Source organism: Anas platyrhynchos, chromosome 3, assembly GCF_047663525.1.
Source record: "Anas platyrhynchos isolate ZD024472 breed Pekin duck chromosome 3, IASCAAS_PekinDuck_T2T, whole genome shotgun sequence".
Taxonomy (NCBI): domain Eukaryota; kingdom Metazoa; phylum Chordata; class Aves; order Anseriformes; family Anatidae; genus Anas; species Anas platyrhynchos.
In genome coordinates this window covers 116,367,039-116,395,000 of record NC_092589.1, presented here as the reverse complement: position 1 = coordinate 116,395,000, position 27,962 = coordinate 116,367,039, and the positions used below count along the sequence as shown (strand labels likewise).

Genomic DNA, 27,962 nt, shown 5'->3' with positions numbered 1-27,962 from the left:
TTCCTTCCTTCCTTCCTTCCTTCCTTCCTTCCTTCCTTCCTTTTCCTTTTCCTTTTCCTTTTCCTTTTCCTTCTTCTTCTTCTTCTTCTTCTTCTTCTTCTTCTTCTTCTTCTTCTTCTTCTTCTTTTCTTTTCTTTTCCTTCCTTCCTTCCTTCCTTCCTTCCTTCCTTCCTTCCTTCCTTCCTTCCTTCCTTCCTTCCTTCCTTCCTTCCTTCCTTCCTTTTCCTTTTCCTTTTCCTTTTCCTTTTCCTTCTTCTTCTTCTTCTTCTTCTTCTTCTTCTTCTTCTTCTTCTTCTTCTTCTTCTTCTTTTCTTTTCTTTTCCTTCCTTCTTTCCTTCCTTCCTTCCTTCCTTCCTTCCTTCCTTCCTTCCTTCCTTCCTTCCTTCCTTCCTTCCTTCCTTCCTTCCTTCCTTCCTTCCTTCCTTCCTTCCTTCTTTCTTTCCTTCTTCTTTTCCTTCTTTCCTTCTTTCTTTCCTTCATCTTTCCTTCATCTTTCCTTATCTCTATCTTTCCCTCTCTCTTCCTCTTTCTCTTTCTCTCTATCTTCCTTTTTTTTTTTCCTGCCGTCTTTCTCTCTTTCTCCCTCTCTTCCTCTGTTCCTCTTTCTCGTTACTTCTTTTTCTCACTCCCTTCTTCCCTTTCCCTTTTTTTCCTTCCTTCCTTCCTTCCTTCCTTCCTTCCTTCCTTCCTTCCTTCCTTCCTTCCTTCCTTCCTTCCTTCCTTCCTTCCTTCCTTCCTTCCTTCCTTCCTTCCTTCCTTCCTTCCTTCCTTTTCCCATTTCCTTCTTGCTATTGCATCTAAAACATTCAAATGAAACCTTTTAAAAATATATGTATATATTAACGACAAAAATAAAATAAAAAATCTGACACGAGATGTTTAAAATATTAGAAAAGCCACTCTTAACTTAATATATTCTTATTGATGTATTACTAGAAAAGAAGTGTGATTTATTTATACGGGATACTGTACAGCGCTTAGGAGCAGGATGTTTTGATTACTGCTAACACCTATCGCTTTTTTGAAGTCGGACAAAATATTTATTATGTATTTTTAATATACATTTGAAACTTATACTCTCGCCTTTGATATCTTCCCTGAATATGCCAAGAGATAGATAGCAGTGCAGTAGTAGTTTTACACTTAGATCAGGGTAGAGAAAACCTTGCATTTTCATGCTGGATTTCCTTTACTATCAATCTTTAAATCCTTGAATAATTTGATCGCTTTAAGAAGAGAGAGAGAGGAAGGGAGAGAGGGGAAGAGAGAGACTTGACTACAATCATCTGCACAGGTAATTGGAATCTTCCTAACAGCAACTGAATAAACGGGAGTTGAGCTGAGCTGAGATTTGAGCCGCCCTTCAGCTGGGAAATGAGAACGACAGTCAAACACTACAGACTCAGACCTCAGCTGACGGCAGCTAGGTCTTTTTCTCTTTCAGCTAACGATCTCTGCCTCTCGGAGGTCAGCTCTGGGATCAAACCCGAAAAGAATTATCCCATTTCCTAGGGATAATTAGCATCAGCTGAAATCAGAGAGATGAAGACCTAGTCACCGACAGCACGAAGCTGGCAGGAGTTTGCAACCCCTCCGCGCTGCCAAACCCTCTTCACAGCCAGCTGTGTCCGGAGAAGGGGCCGGCAAATGTCTGGTATCCATCCCCCCAACCAGTTTTCCCCCTTTCACCTCCGCCGGCTCCGCAGCTCAGCCCCGGGTCGAGCTCCGGGAGCTGTCCCTTCAGCACCATCGCGCCACCGCTTCTACCCGGCTCAGCCCTGCGGCTCCCTCAGTGAACCCCCAGAAAGCCCAGACAAAAAAGAAAAACACTCCCCGGTCTTGTGCTATAGCCTCTTTGTCGCTCTGGACATCAGTGTGAGCAGAGCCCGAGAGTTCTTCTACTGCTGGTCGCACTCTTTCTCATGTAAGGGTTTAGCCGCATGTGTGCCTTCCCTCCATCTCTGCTCGCCATCTACAAACTTGTGTGAGACTGTTGTTACAGCTTTGTCTAAGGAAGTGGTGGCTGAAATCAGCTCTCTGCAGCGCCAGCATCACGTCGCCTAAAATATTTCCTAAATATCGATTTTTCAAGGTGGATGTTACGAACAAGTAAAGGCAATACTGGGACAAGAGGCACGTGTTCCAAGAGACTGAGCCAAGAAGTGTGCTCCCCCCGACTGTATTATTCGTTTTCTATTGTGAATGAAACTGTGCTTTTCAAGCTTGTTAGAATGTGTTCCCACGTCAGGCCTTTAGACTGATATTGTTTCTCCTCAAGGTAAATGATAATAATAACAAAAATAACCAGAATACTCAGATCTCGCAAACGCTGAAGAATTGGGTACTTATCAAGAATTCCAAATCTTTCCTCTAGCTTTTACTTTAGATATTTACATTGACAGATGGTTATCAAACGAAGTGACACTGTCAAAAGCGAGTTCCACACCGGTCTGGAGCGCTATTGAAACCACGTTTCCAAAAAAAAACCTTTCATTCCCCACATGAGATGAAACCGCCGATTTAAAAATCCGGCGCCAGGGAGCACATTTCTCAAACTCACTATCAGGGATCTCCAGGTTAAACGGGGAATCATAAAAGGAGACAAGGAAGCTCTGGATTCAGCAGGAGTATCCGAGAACTACTGAGGAACAAATCACTTGTAAAGAGCAAATGGACTGTGAAACATGAAGTGCTCTAAGATAGTTTGAACAAACTTCTGTCAAACCTCAAATTATCACTATTTCTTCAGTAAATCAAAACTACGCCTAACTGTGGAGCAGGGAAAGAGAGAGAAATAGAGAAGGTTTCACTTTTACAAAAATTGATAGAAGCAATTATTTGTAACCTCTTACCTCTTCTTATCACACCTCCTTGCCCGTTCAGTACAAGTCCACATTGGGCCTCCACTGAGCTCTTAAGCAATGGGGGGAAAAGGAAAGAAGGGAAAGAAAGAAATCAGATATAGAAACCCACAGACAGATCACATAGCTTTTGCTTTGTTACACGATTCGCTCAGGAACAATTGTTAGGGTGAGCTAGAAAAACACGTTACTGTCATCCAACTCAAGTGGTCTGGTGAAAGCGCACTGCTATCCTGCAGCCTGTCCTTACCCCATGAAATGCAGGGCAGTTATCACTTTAATTTCCATTTAAATAAGAGTTTCTCCTAGACTGGGAAGATAGAACGGCAATAATGTTGGCAGGATAGAGGGACAAAACAAATACTCTCGAAAGAACAGTGTGTTCATACTCTACAGTTGCACGCACAGTCGTAAAAATACATTTTATATAATATTTTTGCATATTAAGTGTATATTAATATACACATACAGTGCTAAATTGCAATATATATGTTTAGCGACACATATATAGCGACTTACAAAGTGTGCACACAAAGACCATAAACAACAGAAGACCGATTGGGCTTTGTCGGCTATACAAGTGGTAAGAGTGTAACAAAGGGGCTGAAGATCCCAGTCTCTCTGTGCGTGTGTCCGCACATAGGTGGGGATGAATGTGCGCACACACAGGCACCCATGTGTGAGTGTGGCGTGAAGAACTGTCCAAAAGCCTGTCTACGGCTTCTGGTGCACATCCGAAGAGATCTCACTTCTTTATTCTCTTGTTACAAGTCTTATTATTTGGGGATCTTCGCCCTCCTTAATAAATATTTTTATTAGAATCATAAAAGACTTGAAAGGGTTGGGTTTTCTTTGGGTTTTCCTTATGTTAGGGGTTAAAAAAAAAAAAAAACAAAAAAAAAACACACAACAAACCAAACCTAAATCTTCGCCCAGTGGAAATGTGTTAAAGACGCATTTTCCTCTACAAACAAACGAGGTATTGGACATGAAAGAGGCCTTTAAGGGTGTTAACCTACTCAACAGCCCGTGAAGAGTTAAGTAAATGCGGAGAGAGTCGGTGCATAATAAAAACCCCACTTTACAAAACAACCTTTACAGTCCTGGCTCTCTCCCCCACTTTCACCATATTGGCTCTGGCCCTGTAAGACCTTCCTTTTCAAGGCTCTTTTTTATTTTAAGTGTTCTGCCTTAAAGTGATTATGAAATCAATATGAAAAAAACTTGGCGACTGAGCATAAATTAAAGCGGTGATGGGAAAAGGTGTGACAGTTTTCTTTGTTGCCCATGGAAAATCTTTTTAGGGCACTGAAAGATGCCACTTCAGCTCCAAGACTGTTTGCATCTGTTAGGCTGACTTAAACCGCCCTCGAAACTATTGGACATTCACTTAAAATTCTGTGCAGGGAAAAGTATATTTACATTTGTTGCATTTGAAATGAGGCATATGCTGATGAACGTTTTAAAAAGAAAGACTAAGGGAACAGGGGGAAGACTGGTTAGACCATAATTTTGGTTTAAAACTATTTGTGTTCTGTCCTCTTTCTGTTCACCACCAAAAAGCTTCCCACTAAGCCCAAGGTGATATTCGCAAGTGTCCAAATGTATTCTGAATCAGCTAAATCATAAAGATAAATATTCATATTTTCAACTTCTCTCTTCTTAAGCTTTTAGATACCCCTGAACACTTCCCTCATCTGTTCGGGAAAGGAGGGAGGAGGAAAAATAAAGAAAAGATAAGCTACAAAGACGTTAACTAGGGAAATTAGGTTATTTGTCTTCAAATAAAGCGTGATCGAAAAAATAATATTTTCGAAAGAAATCCTGTTTATTTTTTTCTTCTTTAAATAAACAAAAAAGAATGTGCCTCCAGCAGCTTAACCAACCTTTTTTTTTTTTTTTTTTTTTAAGGGAAACATGTTGTTTGGTCGGATGACATTGCATAAATGACCAGTTGAATGGCACTAAGTCGAAAATTGGATAAACTATGGTGCTTTTTTGCCCGGGACTTAGGCATTGTCTGCAGTCTTGCAAACGTTCCTAATCCCCTCTTTTGAAAAATACAAGGCTTTGTGCCTGCCAAAGAAAAAAAATTTGTACAGATACAAAAAAATCAGCAGCAGACGTGGTTATAAAAAGGAGTAAATAGGTTTTAGTTGGGCTGAGCAGTGAATGGCAGATTTTTTTTTTTTTTTTGAGGGGGGTAACATAAGGAGATCCTTGTGAAAAATGTAAACAAAAAATGCCCAGAGAGGATAAAATTATATAGTGAATTTTAATGGAGAAAGCCAGGTTTAAATAGTTAGGGTTTCCTCGTCAGATATAGGGTTTCCTCGTCAGATATATGAAAGATAACGTTCTTTGTTGTTGGGTTGTTGGATTGTTTTCCTCCTTAAAAAAAAAAAAATAAAAAAAAATCTCCAATGTAAATAGAGGTTTTAGGATTTTGTTTGCTTGTTTGTTTTCAAAGGAAGAAAATAAACCTACTTAATTTTACAAACTTCGGGTTTTTACGAATTTTTACCGCTACATATTTTTGGAAAGAACAACATAGAGAGCTTTGTATGACTGGGAGCGAGATTTGAGGGAAAAGTAAGTACAGTAAATACGGTCCTATTTGTCTCTTTCTGCTGTTTGGGGAGCTTTAGTTCTTCATCTGGTCGGAAGAAGGAAGGTTTGCTGTTGATTTGGGGGAGTTTTCGAAATGGCTGTTATATACAGGAGGGCGTTGTTTGCAATTTTGGAAATTTTTGGAATTTTAGTTCAAGTGGAAAGGATTTCTGAACGGATAAATCTGAGGTTAAGATACATAGAAATAGAAATTTTTGATGGGTCCAGGTGCCGGTTGGGGGGGGGGGAACAGCTAAATGAGTAGACAGATGAATTCAACTGCATCTGCTTATCTCTCTCTCCCTGTTAACGTCTAGATCGGATATTGTGAGGGAGTTTTATTATACTGAACATTTCTGACGAACATTTACTCCCGTTTATTTTTCCCCTACTTCACGCCTCGGAATCCAACGGAAGGTTTGCCTTTGTATGTTTGTCGGAAAGCCACCTTTTTTCTGCCCTACCTTTTTTTCTCTTTCCCTGCTCCATCCCTTCCTGACCGCATTTGCCTGCGGTGTCGGTGCAAGTTATTTAATCGCTTCCCTTCACCGAAAACAGGGAGAAGTTTAGGAAAAGCGGAAATGTGTCTTTGGTTTAGTTTTTGGTGCCTTTGGTTAGAGCTGGCACGCAGGGGCAGAGACACATAGGCACACACGCATCCCGAGATCTCCGGATGAGTCCCCCCGCTGAAGGCAGGAGTTAGTTTTTTGTTTGGCGAGCAAAACCCCTCGCTTTTTCACATTTTTATTGCTTCTCTTCTGGAGGGGACGGGCTCCGGATCGGGTTTGGGATGAATCTTCCCTCCTTTGTATGGGCTACACGAGAGCTATTCTGAGCAGAGGAAAATGGGGAGGGCGAGGGGGGGACCAGGGCAGGGGGAGGGGAGAAGAAGGTGCCTCGAAAGGAGATCGCATGCTATTTACCTGCAAATCGTCTGCTCCCGAGGCTGCAAGCCCGAGGCTTGGTCCTGGCAGGAGTCTTTGATCTGGATGCATCCCATATTGGGACCCATGGCTCATAAGAGACAGGTCGTGGCGGCGGTAAGCATCTAAGCACCCCAGCTCTCTCCTCTGCTCGTCCAAGCAAGAGGACTTGAGCGCCCGCGCATTGTGCAGGTTGATAAAATCAGTGGGTTCCCCATGGTGGATCTGCTGGTAGTATTGCTGGGAGTGGTGGAGAGAGTTCAAGGAGTAAGCGTCGGGGTTGACTGCCGGGTGGCTGTGTTGGAACTCGTAGTGGAAGGACTGGTGATGCAGTGGGGTGTACTGGTGGTTAGTGGAGAAGTACGGGGAGGCGAACTCGGTGCCCGTGGTAGAATAAGTGAGAGGAGATGAGGAGGAATAGGCGACGGTCGAGTTGGCCACAGACTCCAGGCATCCAAGCTGCATCAAACGGTAACTGTTTGATCCGTCATGACGTATCTGAAAGGAAGAAGTGAAAAGAAGACCCCAAAACTGGAGGTTTGTCATTTAAAGCCCCGGGTGCGGTTCTTCCAAGCACGCTGTCCTGCATAGCTTCTCCCCCTGCAGAAGCGTCTAAGCCTGCTATCTGCAACCCCAGCAACAAAAGATCCTTTCCTACCTTGGGCTGGTGCCATAAAGGTCTGTTCAAAAAATCATAAACAGCCCAGCCTGCCCTTAATACCGTCAAGCTAAAGGAATCCACGCACTGAAATAAAATCTATCTATCTATCTGTCCATCCGTTCATCTATCTATCCATCCACCTCCTGATCACAGCTGTAATATCTGGGGCTGACACAAAAACTCATCAAACAGAGGAAACTACCGAGAATACACACAAGTCTCGTCCCTATGTTACAGCGTTACACATTGAGAAAGCTTTGCCGCCTGCTTGCCTTCCTTTCTTCCTTCCTTCCCTTCTTTTTTTTTTTTTTGAACCCCTATTTTTCTTTCTTTTTTAAATAACGAATCAGATCCAAAATTCCCCCCCCCCCTCCTTTTCCTGTGTTTCGAAAGAAAAGGGGAGTCCTGTTTTTTAGCGAGAACTCCCCATTCCTGGCGAGCTGGTGGTGATTTCTCTCCACTTCATTATATTATTAGGGGTATTATTCTGATTTTCGTTCTGGCAACGGTTTTAACGTGGTAATGAGTTGCCCTTTCTGGCGACAGATGTCATAACGAATTTTCTCTCTATACTTCTTTAAGTTATCTCTGAAGCTGGATTATAATTAAATGTAACGGTCCAATATGGATTTAAAAAAATGGAAACAACCACACAGGCACATACACACGCACATATGCACACACACGCACACACATCCACACACGCGCGCACACACACACTCACACACACAAAATACCTCTGCATCGTGGACGAGACCTGGAAAGGTAGTTGACATTTTTTGGTTCTCCGAAAAAAAGAGAGGAAAAAAAAAAAAAAGTCTGGATAAAATTCCCCTCTCCAAATTTAAAAAAAAAAAAAGAAATAAAATAAAATTAAAAAAATCCAAAGTTCGTGTATTTCCCCACTTTTTTTTTTTTAGAAAAAATCTCTACAGACAGAGAGAATTTGCAATGTATCTGCATAGATCAGATCTCTCGCTTTTCCATGCACCTCCTTAAAAACCTGTAGGAACAAAATTTTCCCTCTGCACAAAAGCTGCTCCCTGGATCAGATTTTGTACTTGCTGGGTATTTCTTTGGCTGATGTCGTAGGTCCCTTGGTAATATAGAAGTTTTGAAAATTAAGCATCAGCACTGAGAACTGGGAGGACAATAGATAGAGGAGCTTCATCCCAGGAGACAAGGAATAAATATTGTATCTTCGCCTAATAAGGAACTGTAGGTTCTTTCAACATTTTTATACATTTTCCTCCACTCTTTAGAATGCTTTTTCTTACCCAGGCTAATATGGGAGCTAATCTGATCGAAGGGGGTATTTTGTGTACATTTTATTGGGAAGACATAAAGCTAATATATATTAATATATATTATTAAACCATCCTTTTCAATAGGTAAGTGCTCCTTCCTGTTGATTATACTGCTTTTAAATATTGACCAGAATCTAAGATTGCACATTTGTATGTGTGTCTGTTTAACTGTATTTTTTTTTTCTAAATGAAAACTATGTGGTTTTAGTTTTTTTTTTTTTTTTTTTTTTTTTTCACCCTTACATTTACATCGAATTTAAGTCCACCCCACACTTCAACCTGCTTTTACAGCTGCCTAATATGCTATCTTGCAGGCTTCTTTAAATAGCAATTTCAAAACATAAAACTAGGGTGAGACCACAAAGCATCACTGCAGTGGCATATTATATGGAATTATACATAAAATACATATAGATCGACGGAATTGCATTTGTCTATATGTGAGAAAGAAAAAAAAATAAAGAAGGAAATGCACAAGCTAAAGCCCCTTGATAGCTGTTTTCCCTTCGACATTTCTCAGTGCTGATATATTTTACTGGTGGGACTGCACGGAGGCTGGGTCGCACAGCTGAGGGGTTACGTTCCTTATTTATTTAATGACACCGGTCCAAGGAGTTTCCAGGTGGGGATCAGATCCCTGCCTTCGCCGCCCTGTGCCTGTGCTCCTGCCCCCGGTAGGGGCTCTCCGGGTGACTGCACGGGGGCGCCCGGAGGGGCCACCCGCGCCCAGGCGAAGCTCGGGGGGAGCCACACACCCCACGAGAAGATGCCAGCCCAAATGACATTTCCCTCCAGGGTGGCTCCGCTGATGGCTAGCTTCCACAAATGATAAGCCCGGAGATAGGAGAGGGTGTAACTTGCTTTTAATTGCCATTTAATTTGGTTTGCTTTTAAGTGTTTGAGCAGCGAAGGTGTCTTAATAATAAGCCGCAGGCAAATAGGCATGTGTCTCTTTCTCTCTCTCTCTCTCCTTCTTCATTTATATATATATATATGTATATATTTAAGGTCCAGGTTTTGGGAGGGTTTATTGGTATCTGTTCATGCAGGCTAACAGGACCTGTCATTCAGTCCTCTTTTCTTTATACAAATGGACAAAGGCACACGACTGGAATTGAAATGCATTGTCTGAAATGGAAAAGTGCGATTATCCAGGCGTGCACAGGGGTCAGCAGCAAACTCTTTCTACCTCTACAATGCTGTGTGAGCGAGCTCATCTTGACAGAGTTGTGTTGCCCCCCCCCCCCCCCCCCAACACACACCTTTCTTGGTGAAGAAAGAACTATAGGAGAGGAAGGAAGGAAGGAAGGAAGGAAGGAAGGAAGGAAGGAAGGAAGGAAGGAAGGAAGGAAGGAAGGAAGGAAGGAAGGAAGGAAGGAAGGAAGGAAGGAAGGAAGGAAGGAAGGAAGGAAGGAAGGAAGGAAGGATTTTTTTTTCTCTTAAGTTGGATTTCCTACAGTGATTGCTCTAATGTGGCTAACGAAATACACTCTCCCCTCAGTATACATTTGAGAAAATTCTGTGAACTCTTCCAAATTCAGGTTCTGTTTGAACCCTTCAAGATGTCGATTAGCAAACTCCAGCACACTGCTGGGAGCCTGGCAAGCACAGCTTGAGCAACCACAGGAGGCTGGAGCATCCCGGGACGGGTTAGTCCTCCACCAAAGGGGTCCAGGCCCCTTGTGCACACCCTCCTGTTGGAGCGAGACATGTCCCGTCCCTCAGAGAAGGGCAAACCCCATCCCACAGAGCAGGAAAACCTCACCTACCAAGTAGGTGGATTCCTCCCAACAGGTTATGTTCTCCTTTTGTCCTCCTTTATTTATTTATTTATTTATTTATTTATTTATTTATTTATTTATTTATTTATTTATTTATTTTTATTTTCCCTGATCTTGCCAAGGCGAGGCCGTTCAGCATGAACGGGGACACAAGGGAAAAGGGGATACCAGTAGGGCCACTGGGGCAGCACAGCCCCTGCAGTGATTTCCCACCTCTCCGGGGCAGCAACGATGTCAACAAGTCACCTCCACAGGACACTTCGGCCGCCTATTCAATTCCTATTATTATTTTAAGGGTGGGAGACTACAGGAGAGGTGGGGACAGGGTGTGGGAACAGTTCCTTTCTCTTGCATCCTGTGGGTGCCTTGGTGAGTTTGTCAGCCCGCACATGAGCAGAAGGACACGGACAAGGACTGATGCCTTTCCGAGCTGCCAGCAGATCACCCCTCTGCAGGAGATCCGCTTCAAGAGATCGCCCCCGGCTGGCCCCTTCCCCCTCTCCAGGCACAGTCGCCCGGACAGACTGACAGCCGCAGCACCAGGCAGCTCGGAGCCCAACTTCGCTTCAAACAACAACAAAGCCAGAGTTTGGAAGAAAGTTTATAAGAAACCCGGCTTGCCAGATGCACTTTACTGGTCAGTTCCATCTGTTAGCTTCGCTTACAGACCCTAAAAATCATATAGACCGTTTGCCATCCTAATTCCCCCCAAATCCAATTAATAACATGAGTGAAACTGCAAAGCACTTATTAATTGCTCCCAAAGAAATTCTTTCAGGAAAGTTAATTGGGATCTCTCTGGTTGTCCAACCAGTGCCATAAGCTCCTGGTCAGAGCAGACAGACTTCGTGTTGAGTTTCATTGTGCCTTGGCACGTTGTTTATCCCCCACTCAAAGTTTGCTTCTGTTTCTAGTTTACAGCTGGTGTTTTTTTTAATTATTATTTAAAAAAAAAAACTTTTTTTTTTTTTTTTGGGGTGGGGAGGTGGGGCAGTCTGATAAAAGGGAAGGCATACTGAAAAAACAAAAATAGGCTTCCCTCTGTGATGAGCTCAGTTTCCCTGGCAGTTCACTGAAGTGTGCAAAGCGGCTGGTGCTGCTGCAGGGACAGTCTGGGACTGTAGTCTGGCTGCTGTATGAGAGCAGCTCCCTGGACTCACAGAGCTCACTCACTTCGTGTTTGACCTGAAAGTGTTCACCAGCATTTAGAAATCCCAAATTGCATTTTTTTTTCATGTATCTCTTAGACATTGCATTCTGCTGGTTGTCCAACATTTTATTTTATTTTATTTTATTTTATTTTATTTTATTTTATTTTATTTTATTTTATTTTATTTTATTTTATTTTATTTTATTTTATTTTATTTTATTTTATTTTATTTTATTTATTTTATTATTTATTTTTTTCCAAATTAAGAACCTTCTCTTCCATCATGAGTCTACCAAATCTAGGTCCTTGCTGGAACTAAACTTTTGATGACTTTTTCTATGTTTTTCTGTGCCTGAAGGAGACTGGAGAGCAGTTCAGGTCTTCATGGGGAGATGGAGGCCAGCAGAGCCAGGACATCTCTGGAGCAGGGTTCATCCTCTGTGATGTTTATTTTTTTTCTTTTTTTTTTTCTGTGAAGGACCCACAGATGTCCTCCTTCACTGACCACCAAGGACTCTTTGCTAATAATATATATTACCTTCCTTTTGTCTTCTGCAGAGCCTGAAGTCTGGGGGTTGTGAGCTTTGGGGACACTCGGCTGGCCTAAAGCAAAAGAAGCCTAGAGGGTTTTTTTTTTTGTTTTTTTTTTTTTTGGTTTTTTTTTTTTTTTTTGGTGTGTGTGTGTGTGTGTCACTGTGCTCCTGTTCCTTGTTGCATATCTATTGTTGTCAGTCCTTTGTCTCATCCATCCATCCATCAGTCAAGGCTTTTTCTGGTCCTTCTGCTCCCCCAGTTCAATGAACTTCTCACTCATGTCTAGCAGAGGGGGTAAACCTGAACATGCTCCTCTGAGCACCATCACCCCACTTCCCTCCCCTGAATCTCACATTCAGGGAAAACTTGGGGAGAAGCCACCTCCACATGCACACACAGACTGCCCAACTCCATCTCCAGACACACGTCTTAGCTGTCTGTGTGCTACCTTTCCACTCATCCAGAGAGAGAAAAAACATCTGCTAAATAAATAAACCCAATAAACACTCAGTGGGGGAAAAAGATCACAGAGACAGCTTTTGAGGGGTTGAAGTCTGGATTTTTTTCACTTGTTTCTCTTTAAGAATAATTATTTTGAAGTTACAAGTTATAGTTATGCATTGCTTTTTCTCCTCCAAGCAGGGAAAAAAAAAAGATTTGACACAGGATTTCACAAGCTGCTCTTGTGAGCAATGAGTGGGGGGAATCTTAGAGGAGGTTTTTTCAACTCAGCTTCAGAACCAGAAATGTCCAGTCCTTGGCTGCTGCAGAAACCTGCTTGTTCCCCTTCCCTCTGAACATAGTGACGTAGTGAACCTCCCTGATGCCCACTACCATTTTTCCTCCTGCTTGCAAATTTGTATTCTGCCTCACCACAACAGCCAAAAGGCAACATAATGGGACAGAGAAAATGCATTTGCAAGCAATTAAAATGCTGTGAATATATTAGTTGAAAATTAAAGGGGATAACTGGTGTCTCCAGTCATTTCTTTGACGGCAGCAAGACTTCCTTTTTGCTGAGGCTTTCATGAAGACTCAAAGGAAGTTGTATTTCTAACCAATTGCTTGGCATCACTCACAGTCAGTGGGAAAGTGAGAGGGGACATGGTTTCAAAGGAGCCATTGTTAATCAATATTGCCTTGCAGAAAACTAGACCAATGCTCATTTAGATTGAGTGCCATTCATATCACTCTGCAAGGATCAGAAGGCTGGTGCTTGTGGACACTACATTGCAATGTGACTTTTTAGGAAACCTGAACATTTGATGGGGGAGACCCATCCATTACCTATCACTTAGAGACCATCTTACCCTCTTTTTTCTGGTTCATCTCCTACTGTCCTCGCCTTCCTTAGTGTCTCTCTTCTCTGCAGGCTGCTGCACACTGCTGGCCAAAGAGGGCTGTGAGCCTCATAGTCCTTGTCTCTGCCCTGTTACTTCTTGTGACATGTCTTGGTGAAGTGACTTCCTTGTTTTTTCCTTCAAGCATACCACTCCATAATGATAGAGTTGTGGCTTCTGTGTAGGAAGAGTTACTTCTGACATGGACTGGCTCTTCTCCACTCAACTGATTTTGCAACCTTCTCATTTTCTTGTTTTCCTGTCTATTTCTCTGCAGCTCCCTGAGCTGCTGAGTGTCCCATTCCATCTGTCTTTGCTCTCCATCCAGAGCCCAAGAAAACAGCTTCTCTTGGCTCAAGCTTGTAGAGGGGTGGAAATCCTAATGGGGAGGCTGCATATGGCCCCATCTTACATGGCTCCTAGGCTGTACCTGCTCCATGGAGGCATCTCCACTTAGTCTTCCTTGACAATAGCCTCTGGTTTATCTGGGTCTTTCATGCACTCCTGCTTTAAGGCATTTATTTCATCTCCAGTGATGTGTTTTCAAGCTCTCTCTCTGCCTTTTCTCCCTCTCCTTTAGGCACCTGCATCAGGAAAGCCAGCCTGGTTCCTCTCTTTCCCTTTTGGGATTTTCCCCCTTCCAAACCTCACACAACAGTGCACTTTTGCCAGTGCCTTTTTACTGCCACGTTCCTAATTTCTTTCAGCATCTCTACCGCATCCCTTAGGGAGGAACATCATGACTGGCTGTGGCAGCTGTCCTCTTGCCACTTCTGCAAACACTGAGAAAATACCCCCCCTTCCCCCCCCACCCCCCCCTTTCTAGTTTTGTCTTGAAAGAAAAAGATACTTCTTCTATCAATTGTTCCTGCCATCTCTTAGAGGCCATTTTTATTTTCCATTGACCTCTTCTGTACTTGAAGAATGTCCTATTACTTTATTTATCTTGCTCTCTTGTGCAATCCTTTCATTCCTCAACTTGGCTGCTCTCACATTTCTTACACTTTCTTCTGTTCATTAAGTAATCTTTACAGACCTCTTTTCTCTCTACCTGATCTGTCTCACTCATGTAGGTCACCTTTCTTCACCCTTAAATCTGTTTCTGATTTTGTGGCTATCTGAAGGTTGTGGTTATCTGAATTTACTCTTGTGCATAACAAAATCAGGATAATTTGGGAGAATTCTTTAATAATCTCTCTCTTTTTGCTGCCTATCTAATGATTTGTTAAATTTATCATATTCTCTATGTTTTGCTGTTTTGCTGAAAGGGAATATTTAGTTTTAATCACACACCTAACTAGACTCTAATTGATTTTCAATGTGAGAGCCTTACCTTCACATCAGTAGCTTTCCAGTTATTTTCTCTTTTCTTGTAAGCAATTTATGCTTTTCAACTCTGCTTTTAAATTTTGGAAAATGATGCTGACACAGATATCTTGCTACTGAAGAAAAGTTACAAAGTTTACTTTTATGGAAAACATTATAGGAAAATGCCTGGGATATTCCTGCTCTGTGATATAGCATTGTATCCATATTCCATAAAAGCAAAAGGAAAGACCCATGTGTGACAGGGATTTTGTGCCAATCCATTAAAGTTCAGTGGCAACTGTCATCACAACCTTATATTTTGCTGTTCAGGAAAAAACTCTGATGACGAAACTCAAAATCTGACAGTTAACTAGTGCATCTAATTAATCCTTTTGTGTGTGTATCTTGCCAGTCTTAGCCCACAGGCAATTTTAAACCAAACTCTCCCCCATGTAACCAGCTAAACCAGGCCTTTAGAAATGTTTCTGCTTACAAACTGGTTAACGTGATATTACCTATATTATTTTCTGGATGACTTTCAATATTTGAGGCAAAATCTTACCATTAAATTTTTCTCTGGTAGTGGAGAATGAAAACATCTGTAGGCTGTGATGTATTAAATATGTACCTTATATTAGAATCATCCATAATTAATGCAGACATTCCAATAAATAATACAGTGTCAGGTTCTTTGGATTATTGAGTGTACTCCACTGTGCTCATATACTTATGCATTGGCAGTAATAGTGAGCAAGTTTCCTTATCTAATTAAACACACAGCTCTGCTATATGTTTAAATAACATTAAGGTTATGTCACAAACTTAAAAGAACAAATTCAAAGGTAAGGTTGACATCTGTGTCCTCAGCTCACGAGTCATATATTGATAGCTTTTACCCCACCTGGGTTCCTGTGTGGGTATAAATTTTCAAGGATTTATTTTACTCCTTACAGTTAATTTGTAGCCTTAACACTTTAAAATTAGGTGTAACAGTATTAATATTTTAAAGAGATTCTTTCCTCAAGAGCCTGGAATTGCTCTGAATAGCTCAAATAATTCTGTATTTAGGTTAAGTAATATATAATTTGTACTGAACACATATATTTGTTAACATATTTGAAAATGGGACTTGTATTGACCCAAGAATCCTGGGTAGTTGCAAAAAAAAGGCAGTATATATTTTTTATTGGTTGAGTATTCAGGCATTTGCTATTAAAATGCATCAGACGTATCCCCAAAACTGAAGCCTGCTACTTCAGAGACATAAGATTCCACCAAGGGAATAGGTATTTATGCTTTAAAAACATATTTTAATTTCCCAATTGATCATAATAGCTCATGCATAAAATCAAGAGATTTTGGGATTTCTGTTACTTTAAAACTGGGCATTAAAATTCATTTGGAAAAAAAGAGATTTAATTTTAATTTATTTATTTCTGGAAATAAGATCTTGTCTGCAAGAACTGATTCTGGAATGGTATCTTTTGTAGAGAAGAAATTATTTACACCCTGAAAATAGCTAATGGAGGATTGATGATGAATGTGCTTATATAGCCCACTGTGAGTTCCATTCTGCAACCTTGACTCAGGTCAGTAATCCCTGCATAAGCCAGTTGTCTCTCTGACCTTTGTGGGCCTGAGCACGCTAGTGAAGGTGGAAGGGTCAGGCAGTAAAAGACTGGTGCTCTCTTGCATGAGGGACCTGATCCAAAGATCATCCAAGTCAATGGAATTCTTTTTCTGGAATTCAATGGACTGTGGAAAATGGCCTAAACAATTATTTGGATTTGTATTGTGCCTGAAATATAAGAATAAAAGAGACAATAAGAATGTAATAACGTTCACCTAGAAAATGTGTCAAAAGAGTTAAACATGTTAGTTCCATAGTATGAAAGATTTTTTTTTAAAATATTTTATATTTATATTCTTGTCAACTATAAGAAGCAATCTATTTCCTTCCTTCGTTCCTTCCTTCCTCCCTCCCTGCCTTCCTTCCTTCCTTCCTTCCTTCCTTCCTTCCTTCCTTCCTTCCTTCCTTTCCTCTCTGCCTCCTGTATACTATTAGAGATAAATATATATATAATAGCACTATGAACAGCCTAATTAATCAGTGTCTAAACTGTGACTTAAAGTGTGAATTTCAGAAGCAATTTCCCTCCATTCATATTATCTGACTGTTTGGGAATTATTATTTGCAGACCAGTGAATGAAACATGGAAAATCCACGATTTTTGATTGTGCTATAAAATGATTGCATTGAACTACGATGTTTTGAGTTGTTTAGAGACAATGAGCTATAGCTGACTGACCCCATTCAGCGAAGTGCTTAGCTGAAACAAATGTTTAAATATTTTTCTGAGTATAGCAGAAAAAAAAATAAATTAAACCAAACCAACCAACCAACCAAACATAAAACAACAGGGAAGTGCATTTATCACCAGTAAGTGACATTAATTCAGGATGGAAACATAAACTGGTATTCAAGTTAGCAAAGACCTAGGTATAATTTTAGTTTATATATTTGTTGGGCAAAGAGACATGGGTTATATATTAAATGATGGTCAAGTGAAGATATCATTTCTTGTAAGTAGACTCCTCATTACTATTTCTAACAATGATCAGGTTATTTAAATAAAGTATATCTTTGCATTTCCTTAATGAAACAAATCTGTGACTACAAAAAAAAAGAACAAAAAGCACAACTTTATCTTCTTCTCTCTACATTCATGCCACATCCACAGAAATGAAAAACACATTTATGTATATATATGGTAGGGAAAGAGAGAAATTTTGAAATCCTTATCACAGCTATTTCATAACATAATTTTAGGTAAATCAACATATCTGTGTTAATGTTATTGGTTCACCTCCTATTTGCATCAATTGAAACTCTGGTCTACCTTTTCAATATATAGAAACATATTTTAAATTCCTCTTCACACAAATAGGAAGTGCTGAGATCCTGTTATCTCATCTGCCTGCATATATGCAAGTGCCTGGTGTGGACTTTGCACCTGCACACATATTTCCCCAAATTATCATTTTGGTTATTGCGTATCGAAAGTGAATAAAAAATGGATACATTTCCCTCAGTTGGGAATCTGAACATTTGCTTTCTATGTAACCTTAACCCTGACCCTAAATTTGCAACCCTTAAAGATTAGCTTAAACAGAAGATCAATTTTGTTTATAGCTATGAGCATTGATTTTTCTCCCTGCAGTGCATGACACTGGCCTGGCTATTAATAGAAGAGAAAATATTATTCCCTATGGCTAGGAAGTTCTATAACATCAAAAGAAGCCATACGTATGTGTGTGTATAAATTTTTTTCATACATATTTTTAGATACATACACGGAATGTTATCATCAGCTTAATACCTGCTGCCCTGCAGGATGGGTTTCTAAAATGAAAAGTTACTTTTCTTTCTTGTCTTCAAAGAGCCCCCTGAGCTAGGTTAGCTGTTTGTAGTAACCCAAGGGAGGAAGAAAACCTGTTTGGTATCCCTCTTCTTTCTCGCAGCAAGAAGCAGCCTGCTATTTGGACGCTTCCCCCCCCCCTCCTCCTCTCGCCCCCCTTCCCTCCCCCGGCTCCGGGGGGCCGCTGGGGCGAGTCCCCCGCCACCAGGAGCTGTCCATTCAGCACCCTCACCCACGTGCTGTTCACCCGCCCGCCAAAAAAATTAAAAAAAAGCACACACACACACAAAGCACAAAAGAAGGGAAATATTAATTAATTAAAAAGAGGGGGGAGAGGGAAAAAAAAAAAAAGCCAATCTGCTCAATCCTCTGCCTGCAGGCAGACTCTAACGGAAACCACATATGCTTTGCCTCTCCCTATAAGAAATCTTCATTGGGGCATTAAAATACTTAAAAGGATTAGTCGTTAAATACTTGTACATTTGGTTTAATTCACTAGAAACGTTGTGTCACAGGGTTACATCAGAAAGCTAGAGAGTTTTAATCTCACTTGCAGTATTTACCTAGATGTTTTATTCCTTCTGCTGCTTGTTACAGGGATAATATTAATATCCTACTTGTCCAGAGGGAAGAAGTTTAAAAAAATAAATAAAATAAAATAAAATAAAATAAAATAAAATAAAATAAAATAAAAAGATCTGGCTGCTGTCTGATGGTATAAAAAATATCAAAGGGACTTTTAAAGTAAAACAAAACAAATCAAAACATAGTGAATTAGAGCCTGACATTCCTTCCCACAGCCTGTTGCTTATTCATGATGATGATGATGGAGGGGTAAAGAGCTGTTGTCTTCAGAAAAATGGGCAAATTCATAGATCACACAGGTCTCAATATATGGGAGATGTTGGCTTTCTTTAAAACTGTCTCCTCGTTTAGTCTCATATAGTTTCCCTATAAGGCAGGTGTGCAACTCTTTTGTAATTCCACTTTCAATACAGTAGCTTAGAATATGCTATTTTTGGCAAGGCTCCAAAAGAAGTTGGCTTCCACAAAGTAAATAAGCATGGGCCATAAATCAAATGTAGGCAGGTACAGCAATACCTTATGGTGAAATTCTCAATGGGAAGGGCAAATGCTGTGTAGGAGTGTGCCCACATGTGAGACTTGGATCTTTCTATGACTAATGACAGAGGACAGACTTACAGCTTAAAGCCTTCCTCAAGTCATAATGTTTTTTGCACTTAGTCCTGACATTCCTTTTATAGCCCTACTGTAGTCATATACATTTAAAAGAAAGATCTTAGGTAGTGAGATGTCTGTGAAGTACTTTGCTCTTCAAATCAAGAGGCACTTTACTCATATTTCAGGCAACAAGGGTAAAATGTTGAGCTAGGGGTGAAATTATGGTTCCATTTAAACCAATGAGCGCACGGCCACAAGTTTGTGTAAATTTCAGAAGAAGAAGAGCAAACAGTAGATTTGTGCAAATTTATTATTTCATAGAAACAGGGCTTGGACCTTTCAAAAATAAGAAAGAAAGAATTGAGACAAGTTCTGTTATCAAGTTCTTCATTTGCTTTGCAGTGTTTGAATGACAGAACGACCCACACCCAACCATTTAAATTGTATCAACGGAGTTATTATCATCATCATTAAGAGAAGTCTCACTGGAAATTTTGTTGTGACTTCAACGAGACTTCCTAATAAGACAACCTAATCTCATGGTAATTCTTCTTGGCCACCACCTTGAGTCAGGCAACCTTTAGAAATAACAAGATAAACAGTCCTGAGAAGGAAAAAGAAGTTACCATGCACACTCCCAGCCTCAGATAAGCACAAATATATGTAAATAATCCTGAATATAATTTTAGTGCTGAATATATTTTGGATTTTATCCGTCTGAATTAAGATGGATAGGGTTAGGGTCAAGGTTACACTTCTCTGAAAGGGAGAACTATGTATTGAGGCATGGGTAACATTCAAAAAATTAGGCACCATGTTGTTTTGAATTCAAAAGGAAGTTTTCTGTGCTAGGATTGCCTGATCAGTCTTCTTGCAAACATTGTAAAATGAGTATTCCTCAGAACTGAGGTTTTTCTGACTGTCAGAATTATGTAAAATCATAAAGAAAACCAATCACTACTCAGGAGATGTTAGGTAGACTACTTCTCAACATATTCGACTATCTGAAAGTTAGTAAACTAGAGTGCACAGGTGATCTAGACACTTGACGTGGAAGAAGAAGACACTGGATACTTCAGCAAAGTTTTGCTGAATCTGAGGGGCTGTAGCACAACCTTCACTTTGTTTCTGTGAGTTTGAAGGAAAGCATGCAAAAACACATATGTTCACACTGAATAATTATTTCTTTGAAACACAAAATCTCATATGAGTGAAGACTGATGGCCAGGTGATATGTAGTGTAGGTGAGTGTGGCCAGGCCTTGTCACTTGGTTTCACGGCTGGAGAATGGTCCCTTCCTTTATTTGTTCTGTAAAATTTCTTTATCTCCTGGGTCTAAGGTACAGAAACTTGTAGCAGATGGGATCCCTTTCCAGGTCCAGCCAAGTCCATACTGTATTCTTTAGCATCATCCAGACATTGGTCCTATCCTTCTGTTGAATGTCATGACCTTTATTTGAAGTCACTGGTAGAGTCTTCTAAGAAACATGACTAGGCTGCACAAAAGAATCTTACCTCTGTTGTCAGTTCTCCAAACAATTCTCAGTCATAGTTTTGGAGTTAGTACAAAACAGCAGCAGTTCCCAGTCAGCTGCAGGGATACAGATACCGTTTAGAAGGAAAGAAGTTCTTTATAGTGAGAATGTGGACAGTTACACCACCTGACCACAGTCAGATATGAGATATGGTCTCAGGCACCAGAAATTAACAATTTCCATTGATTTTCTGAAGAGTTTTGTCCTGTTTTGGTTTTGGCCTAGTCCAGCTCTCCCCATAAATGCCAGGATATGATTCAGGAGGTAACAGAAGTCAGGAAGTATTTCTAATAAAAGCATGAACATGACCAATGTTTTCAGAATAGTTGAATTTCACAGAAGTGAACTATTCCTTGCAAGCATGGTCAGAATATAGTTGCTTCAAGTCTTATGAATTAGTATGAACTTTATCAATGTGTACTTTAGAGTGTTTCACAGCAGTTGATATGCTTAATATCCATGAAAGAGTTTTGCTTTTGAGGTAATCCTAATTTCCTAGGTTTGGGCCTTTGCTGACTTAGATTACACATATTTCTGAAAAGAAATCTTAACCATTCAAACTGTACAGCCCCTTTCATGAAAATACTTGCACAGTAAATCTCACAGTATGATTTTGACCCAGCATAACTAAGGCAGGAAATTAAAAATCTGCCAAGAAGCTCAGTAAGTACGTGGAAAATCAGTCCTCATAGAAAATGTGATGAAAACTTAAAGAAAAGTTAGTTTGGAAAGAACAGGCATGTCCTCTGCTGTCAGGAAGGTGTGACATAGTAGGGCACCTTACTAACACAATGCTGTCAAGCTACTATAATTCAGACATCTTTCATGTGGACATTAAAAAATGTGTTTCCAGTCCCTTTTGCAGCCATCTGTTTGAACACCAACACAACTAGACCTGCAGTCCAGGCAGTTAGTGAGCCTCCAATCTCAAACCCAGGCAGCACTGGAGGACACCTCTAGAGTGTGCCCACCTTTCAGAGAATGTCTGAAGAGTCAGTGTACTGAGAAGAAGACAAGGGCCAGGCATATGCAGACAGTTCATAAAGTGCTCAGAAAACCATCAAATGGAAAATAAAACATTAATAACATGAAACGAAAAATATATACTTTGGAAAGCTGCTTTTTCAGAGATAAGAGATGAAGATATCAGCTACCACTGCCCAGTCACAGGATGAATAGTCAATAATACAGCACACTTGGAGAGCTTTTGGAGGAAGTGAATGAAATTAGGTTCAATTTAGGTTCAAATTAGGTTTGCAATTCCACTTTCTTTCTTAACACAAACAAAATAGACACAAGGTCACCATGACCATAATCTGACTTCCAATGACTTCATCATGCTGAGATCTCCCTCAACTATCCAGGTCAGCACATACTGTCAAGAAAAGTTGAAGTCTGACATAAACAAGATAACCTGAAAGCTATTTTCTCTTTAAAAAGATTCTTATTTTTCCCCTCATTTTTTCCCCTCCTTTAATCAATTCCTATCATTTATTTATTTATTTTTGTGTAACCACTCCTTCTGGTTTAGGGTTTTTTATTCCTCTTAGATATGCAGCCTAATTTTACTTTTGGGGGTGCCTAATATCACCCTTCCCTTGACAGAAAAAAAGTATCATTTTGTGGGACTTTTGTACCTTATTGTGCCTTTTTTTTTCCCCTCAAAAGCAAAGAATAGCTTCTTGTATTCAAAGCATAAGCACAGCTGCCCATGAGACTGCTTGGATGAGGACTAGATAAGAGAGTTACATTAGGGCAGAAATTCGGGTCACATCATATCAAACTGAAAGTATCAGGCCAAAGATAAGCTTAGATGATCATATGTATACACAATCATTTTAAATGTGAAGACTCTTTCCATGAAAGAAGTCCCCCCTCAATTTCTAGATGGTGCAGGTATTTTCAATAGGGTTGTGTCACTACTTGCTAGAATGCAGTACATTTGCATCTTCTTTGCATTATTTATTGTTATCCTGCAGGCTGGATTGAAACACTTATGACTCGTGTCACTGAATTTTATTGTCTTCTTCTAGATTATATTTGCAAATTGTGCCCCTGGACTGTAGGAAGAGAAATGTCAGTGTAAGTCTTTTACACCTGTTACATGGTATTGCTGGATGCTGTTTGTTGTCAAAGTCACGTAGAAAAATGTCTCTCCTTCAAGAGCAGCTCCTGGTATTGTGACCTTTACACAACCTTAGCATACAGGCTCTTTAATGCTTTCAAAGCTTTTAGAACCTTGTTACAGGCACATTTTCTAAATTTATGCTTGACAGACCAAGGGGAGAATTTTCCAAGTCACTGTAATATGTACTGTGATATGTGACATAGCAGGTACTGCATGTGATTGCAGGACACCGGGTGATTAGGGTGGGGGTAGGCAAAGGTTTGGGGCGATACGTGGAAGACCTAAGATAATTCATTGCCTTTGCTACTGACTTTCTGTGTCACTTAGGACACAGAAATCACTTACCAAATTATTATTATATTCTTCATGTTTTGCATGTGTGGTCTATCTTTTTCTTCTTTTCTTTTTATGTCCTTCTTTCCACTGAAAGCTTCACGGGATGAAGGCTGAGTCTTACTGTATGACTGTACACTGCTTGGGGGAATAAGAATCTTGATTTGAGCTTGTTCATAATATAAATACTTACAGTTTTGTATTTTTCTTGGGGGGAAAGGGAAGAAAATAAAGGTAACTAATGGGATGAAACCTTGAATCACCAGGACTTGTTTAAAGACGTGCTCCCCTTTAACTTATTCTGAGACACAGCCTGTCTGCAGGTCCACGTAAAGAATGCCTGCTATGGCAATTGGCAAACAGACACCTCATTGTTCAAAAAGATGAAATGAGGAGTATAATGAAAGCTTTCTTGGTTGGTCTACACTGGTAAACGAAATACTGCCACAGTAGATACAGTTAGTAAAATTACAACCAGGCCCTTGAAACTTTCTTATGTTACAGAAGAAGATATTTCCTTGTCCTCCTGTTGCCTAGTAAGGCTTGAAGCTAGAAGTCCTCATCACCTGTGAGTTCCCAACCTTTGGTCTCACACACATTCTCGCTGGCTCTGAATTCCCAGCCACTTGGAATTTCTTTGACAGTACACTGTTTCTGCTATTACCTACAGACTAATAATGCCATACATCTATTTCAGATGTGGATTGTACTTTCTCATGTGGCTGAGGAATTAATGTTTTCTTGTTTGCAATTTTGAATTGTTTGAAGTTCTGACTAGAGACTGCATTTTCTTTCTTTCAGCCATAAAGACAGGAAAAGTTCTCATAAAAAACAGGAAGAACAAATGCTTAAATGACACATGGTCTCTGGAGTTATCTATCTATCTATCTATCTATCTATCTATCTATCTATCTATCTAATCTATCTATTTATTTATTCTTGCATAAGTGGATTGTCTAGGAGATTTTAAATAACACCATCCTAACCTGGGATACCATATATACCATTGGTGCAAATCAGCACAACTCCTGAAGGACATATGTTGATTTTACACCCACTGGACATGTGGCTCAGCAAGCCTGTGATTTTTAGCACTTAGTTTTCTCCATGAACAGAAAATAACATCATCATTTGCCTGTGGTAAACATATCTTTAATCAGGAACTGGGATCTACTGTACAGTTAGGTGCCAAAAAGACATTCCTTAATTTAGAAAAATGCAACACAGAATTACTCCATGAATGCAGGAAACTGAAGGAATAAATCAAAATGATAATGAAAGGTTGTTAAAGTGTTCAATATTACATGGACTACATGACTTATTTAGGGATATATATTTGTCTGAATTATTTCCATAGCAAATTTAACCTGGAAAGAAAATAATTCTTTTGTTTTCTTGAATAGATATTCAGCTGTATATATTATTAGGAAGCCCAATACAGATCTCATTTCCATCAACAGGAATAATATTAAAAAAATAATAAAAAAATAAAATAAAGGAAAGATAATGGAGTTATGTTATCACAAAGGCTAAGATATGAATCCTGACTATTATTCTTGAATAGATGTAGAAAAGGAGAGTCATTGGTTTGATAGGCCAGATTTAAATAATTTCTAAGAATGTCCTGTGGAAAGAAAATGAATTTGAAAAGATATTGTAAAGGGAAATTCACTTACATCTTTTGTGCAGGAAGAACCTGTTGAATGACATTTAAAAGAGGATTAAAGCTGATTTCTTACAAGCAGTAGAATAATCAGATTTCTAAGCTAAAGTGGAATTAAGGTCCTTCAATTCATCTGCAAAGCTGACTGAAGTTAAATCATCGTTCAGTAATTTACATGTCATTTACAGGGGCATTCATTGTGCTTTTAGTACTGTAAATATGATCTGAACAGCTTTTGATCTTTTGCAGCATTTGCAGGAACATATTATTGTTTCTGAGAAAAAAAGGAAGAGTTTTATACAAAAAAATTCCACAACGCTCTTTTACAATGTCAAAACAAATGTGTCAACCAAATGGTAATATCTGTGCTAGTTTCATTTATCTGCACACGGCGGTTGTGAGGTTTAATGATTGTTTGTCACAAAAATACATTTTAAGAGAAGCAAGCAGATTGCTGAGTAGCAAACATGTTTTATGGAATATGTAACATTGTAAACACATTTTTGTTTCAATAGGATTCACAGAGAAATGCAAAATGAATGTGTTCTGTAAAATGAGAAGTATACAAAGCTTATTTTCTCCTAGCTACTTATTTTTTTTTTTTTCTCTTGCTAGAAAGATTAATTTTCTATGATCAAAATTTACTCCATATATATATGCATATATATTTGTACTGGACTAGTCTCACTTCTGAATTGGGACTAATTCTTCTGACACATGCTTGACCACAGCTTCCATGGCATGTACTTCTCACATTTCTCAAAACTGCCAACTTTATTTATTATATTAATCCTTGCTTGAAGGATCATATCTTTAACTGTGGCAAAGCCCAGGAAGTCAGTGATAAAAATCACGAAGGTTTTAAATCAGAGCAAACAAAGTATCAGAGTCAACAAAGCATCCTTACTTTCAATAGAATTACAAGAATTTTCTCCAGTTGAGAATTTGACCTGGTGTATACTACTCTCATCATCTTTCTCTCTGAGATTCATCTTCAACTCTTCTTAGAAAGATGAAATAATAGAGATGTTTTGAAACCAGAGTTTTGACTGGGGGTTGAGTGAGAAAGATATTACTTTTAGAAATACTGTAGTTCAGTCAAAAAATATTATTAAATAAATTATTGGGAAAAAATGGATATGCCTACATGCTGATGGTGATGATGATGATGATGATGATAATATCTTAGGAAAAGTATTTGATAGGCACTGCTATTGGCATAAAGTATAGTTGGAATAGTGATAATATTTATCGTATGTTTTTGACAAGTGATTAATTCTGAGATCAGCTAGATTAGTGCCTAGTGACATCTATAAGGTTTATTTTTTGTCCATTAAGTTTTTCATCTCTTTGTGTTGACAAAGACTCGAGACCCTTCAAGATACCACAAAAAAGTAACCAGTTGTTTGTCAGCAAGTTAACCCTGATAGCCTGAAGATTATGATTACAAAACTCCATCTCAGACAAAAAAAAAAGCCAAATAAAAAATGTAATACAAGATTAACTAACTTTGAACAGCTATCAATATTCTAGTCAATGGAAATGGACACACATTCATCCAGAAGGTTGTTTACTCTGTCCATTTTGGGCACCATTTTTAAGATCTGCTGAATTAGATTTTGGCATTTCTGGCTATTTCTACTAGCTGTAGAGAGCCTAACAAGCATATTATATCAAATCTCTTGTTGAGGTGGTGGTTTTGTCTCCTGTTTAGTCAAACTAAATCCCAATAATACTGTTGTTTTCATTTGCTTTTTAAAGGTGATCATGTTTTTTATTTCGAGGAGCTAGGATGGTCACTGGATTTTGAGTTTTAAATCCTCATTAAGTGTCAAATTGTATTTCATTAACAAGGGTTCACAATCTGCAAGCATAGAAGTTCTGTGAAACCAAGGTGAAAAATACTGGATTAGATTCAGCCTATGATATGAAGAACCAGAAGGCTGAAAGTTTTGGAGAGATCTAAAATGTACATACAGGTCAAAATCCCATAGAAATTTTTAGATTCAAAAGACTATGAAATCCTATTAGGTTTGAAGCCAACAGCTCATGCCTGGTTTAAAATAACAAAATAACAGTTTAAAGTGTCACAACACATCTGAATTTCATGTCAATGTACAATGATGTTCATACTCACATTTTTTATTTATCTGCCCAGGACAGGTCTAAGTAGTTCAATTTCAGTGCCTAGTTCATGCTGCCTACCATTCCCTTCTCTTTTCCTGGAATATTTGGAGGATTTATTATCAGTCTAAATCTATTAGCCATCAGATTTATATGCATAAAGCTCCCCAGTTTCCAAATGGTTTCTCACGTACCTACTCAGAATTTAATCTTTTAGGAGATTTTTTTTCTGTTTCCTGGCAAAACTACATTTCAGTTCATCATTTTAAAGGTGTCTGTTTGCCCTTTCTTATGGTGTCTGCTTTTCGCTTGCCTCTTCATGTTTCATTTCCTCTATCACCTTATAGGTGTCATCCAGTATGAGTAAGATAGTTATGATATCACTTGTACAATATTTACAGTGCTTATCATTCTCTCGACTATACTATATTCCTGTAGTATATACACAACATCACAATTTCATCCAATTCAGTCACTTTACTTTTGCCAAGAATTCTGCAACATCTTGTTTGATGGTTAGTTCCCTCATATGGACAGCTTCCAGGTAAGCAAGTTTTTCTTCCTTCCACAAACTTGTCCAGAAGCAGCAGGAGCTGATGAAATCAGCAAGATGTACACAAGCAGCAGGAGCTGCTAGAACTGATCTGTTCTCATATGGACACTGGTTTCTAATCCAAACTCTGTTCATTTGGAGTACAGCAATCAGACTCATTGCATTGCTTTGTCTCTATTTAAATGGGCCTTTTCTGGTCATTCTGGTAGTCATGTCTCAACAACCTGGCAGTGCTCTGCGGTATACCCACAAAGCCTGAGTATACCTTCAGGTTGTGCTTCATCTCTACTAAAACAATGGGATTTCCCTTCCGCAAGAACTGAAGGAATAAAGAAGGGTAAATCTTTGCAGAAAAGAAGAGAATATGAGCCAAGAATATGAATATGAGAATATGAGACAGGAACATCCTTGTCCAGTAAGATATCCTGTGTAACTGGCATCATTGTACTCATCAGAGAGGACGGAAGAGGTATATAGTGTCTCTAAAGATAGAAAGTTCACATACCTGGGGCATCTGAATGTCATGCAAGAATTAGTGTAGCAGTCAGTT

At 39.4% G+C, this 27,962-nt stretch overlaps 1 protein-coding gene across 1 annotated transcript in view; it reads right to left on the bottom strand.

Annotated features, from left to right (window-relative positions):
- Nucleotides 1–7,831, bottom strand: part of TFAP2D (transcription factor AP-2 delta) — a 50,059-nt gene extending 42,228 nt beyond the window's left edge. The window contains exons 1-3 of the mRNA XM_005014055.5: nucleotides 7,793–7,831; nucleotides 6,395–6,892; nucleotides 2,853–2,913 (exon numbers count right to left, since the gene is read on the bottom strand). Coding sequence (XP_005014112.1) covers nucleotides 2,853–2,913; nucleotides 6,395–6,892; nucleotides 7,793–7,831 — 598 coding nt within the window. The remainder of the gene's footprint in view (nucleotides 1–2,852; nucleotides 2,914–6,394; nucleotides 6,893–7,792) is intronic.
- Nucleotides 7,832–27,962: the final 20,131 nt, after the last annotated feature.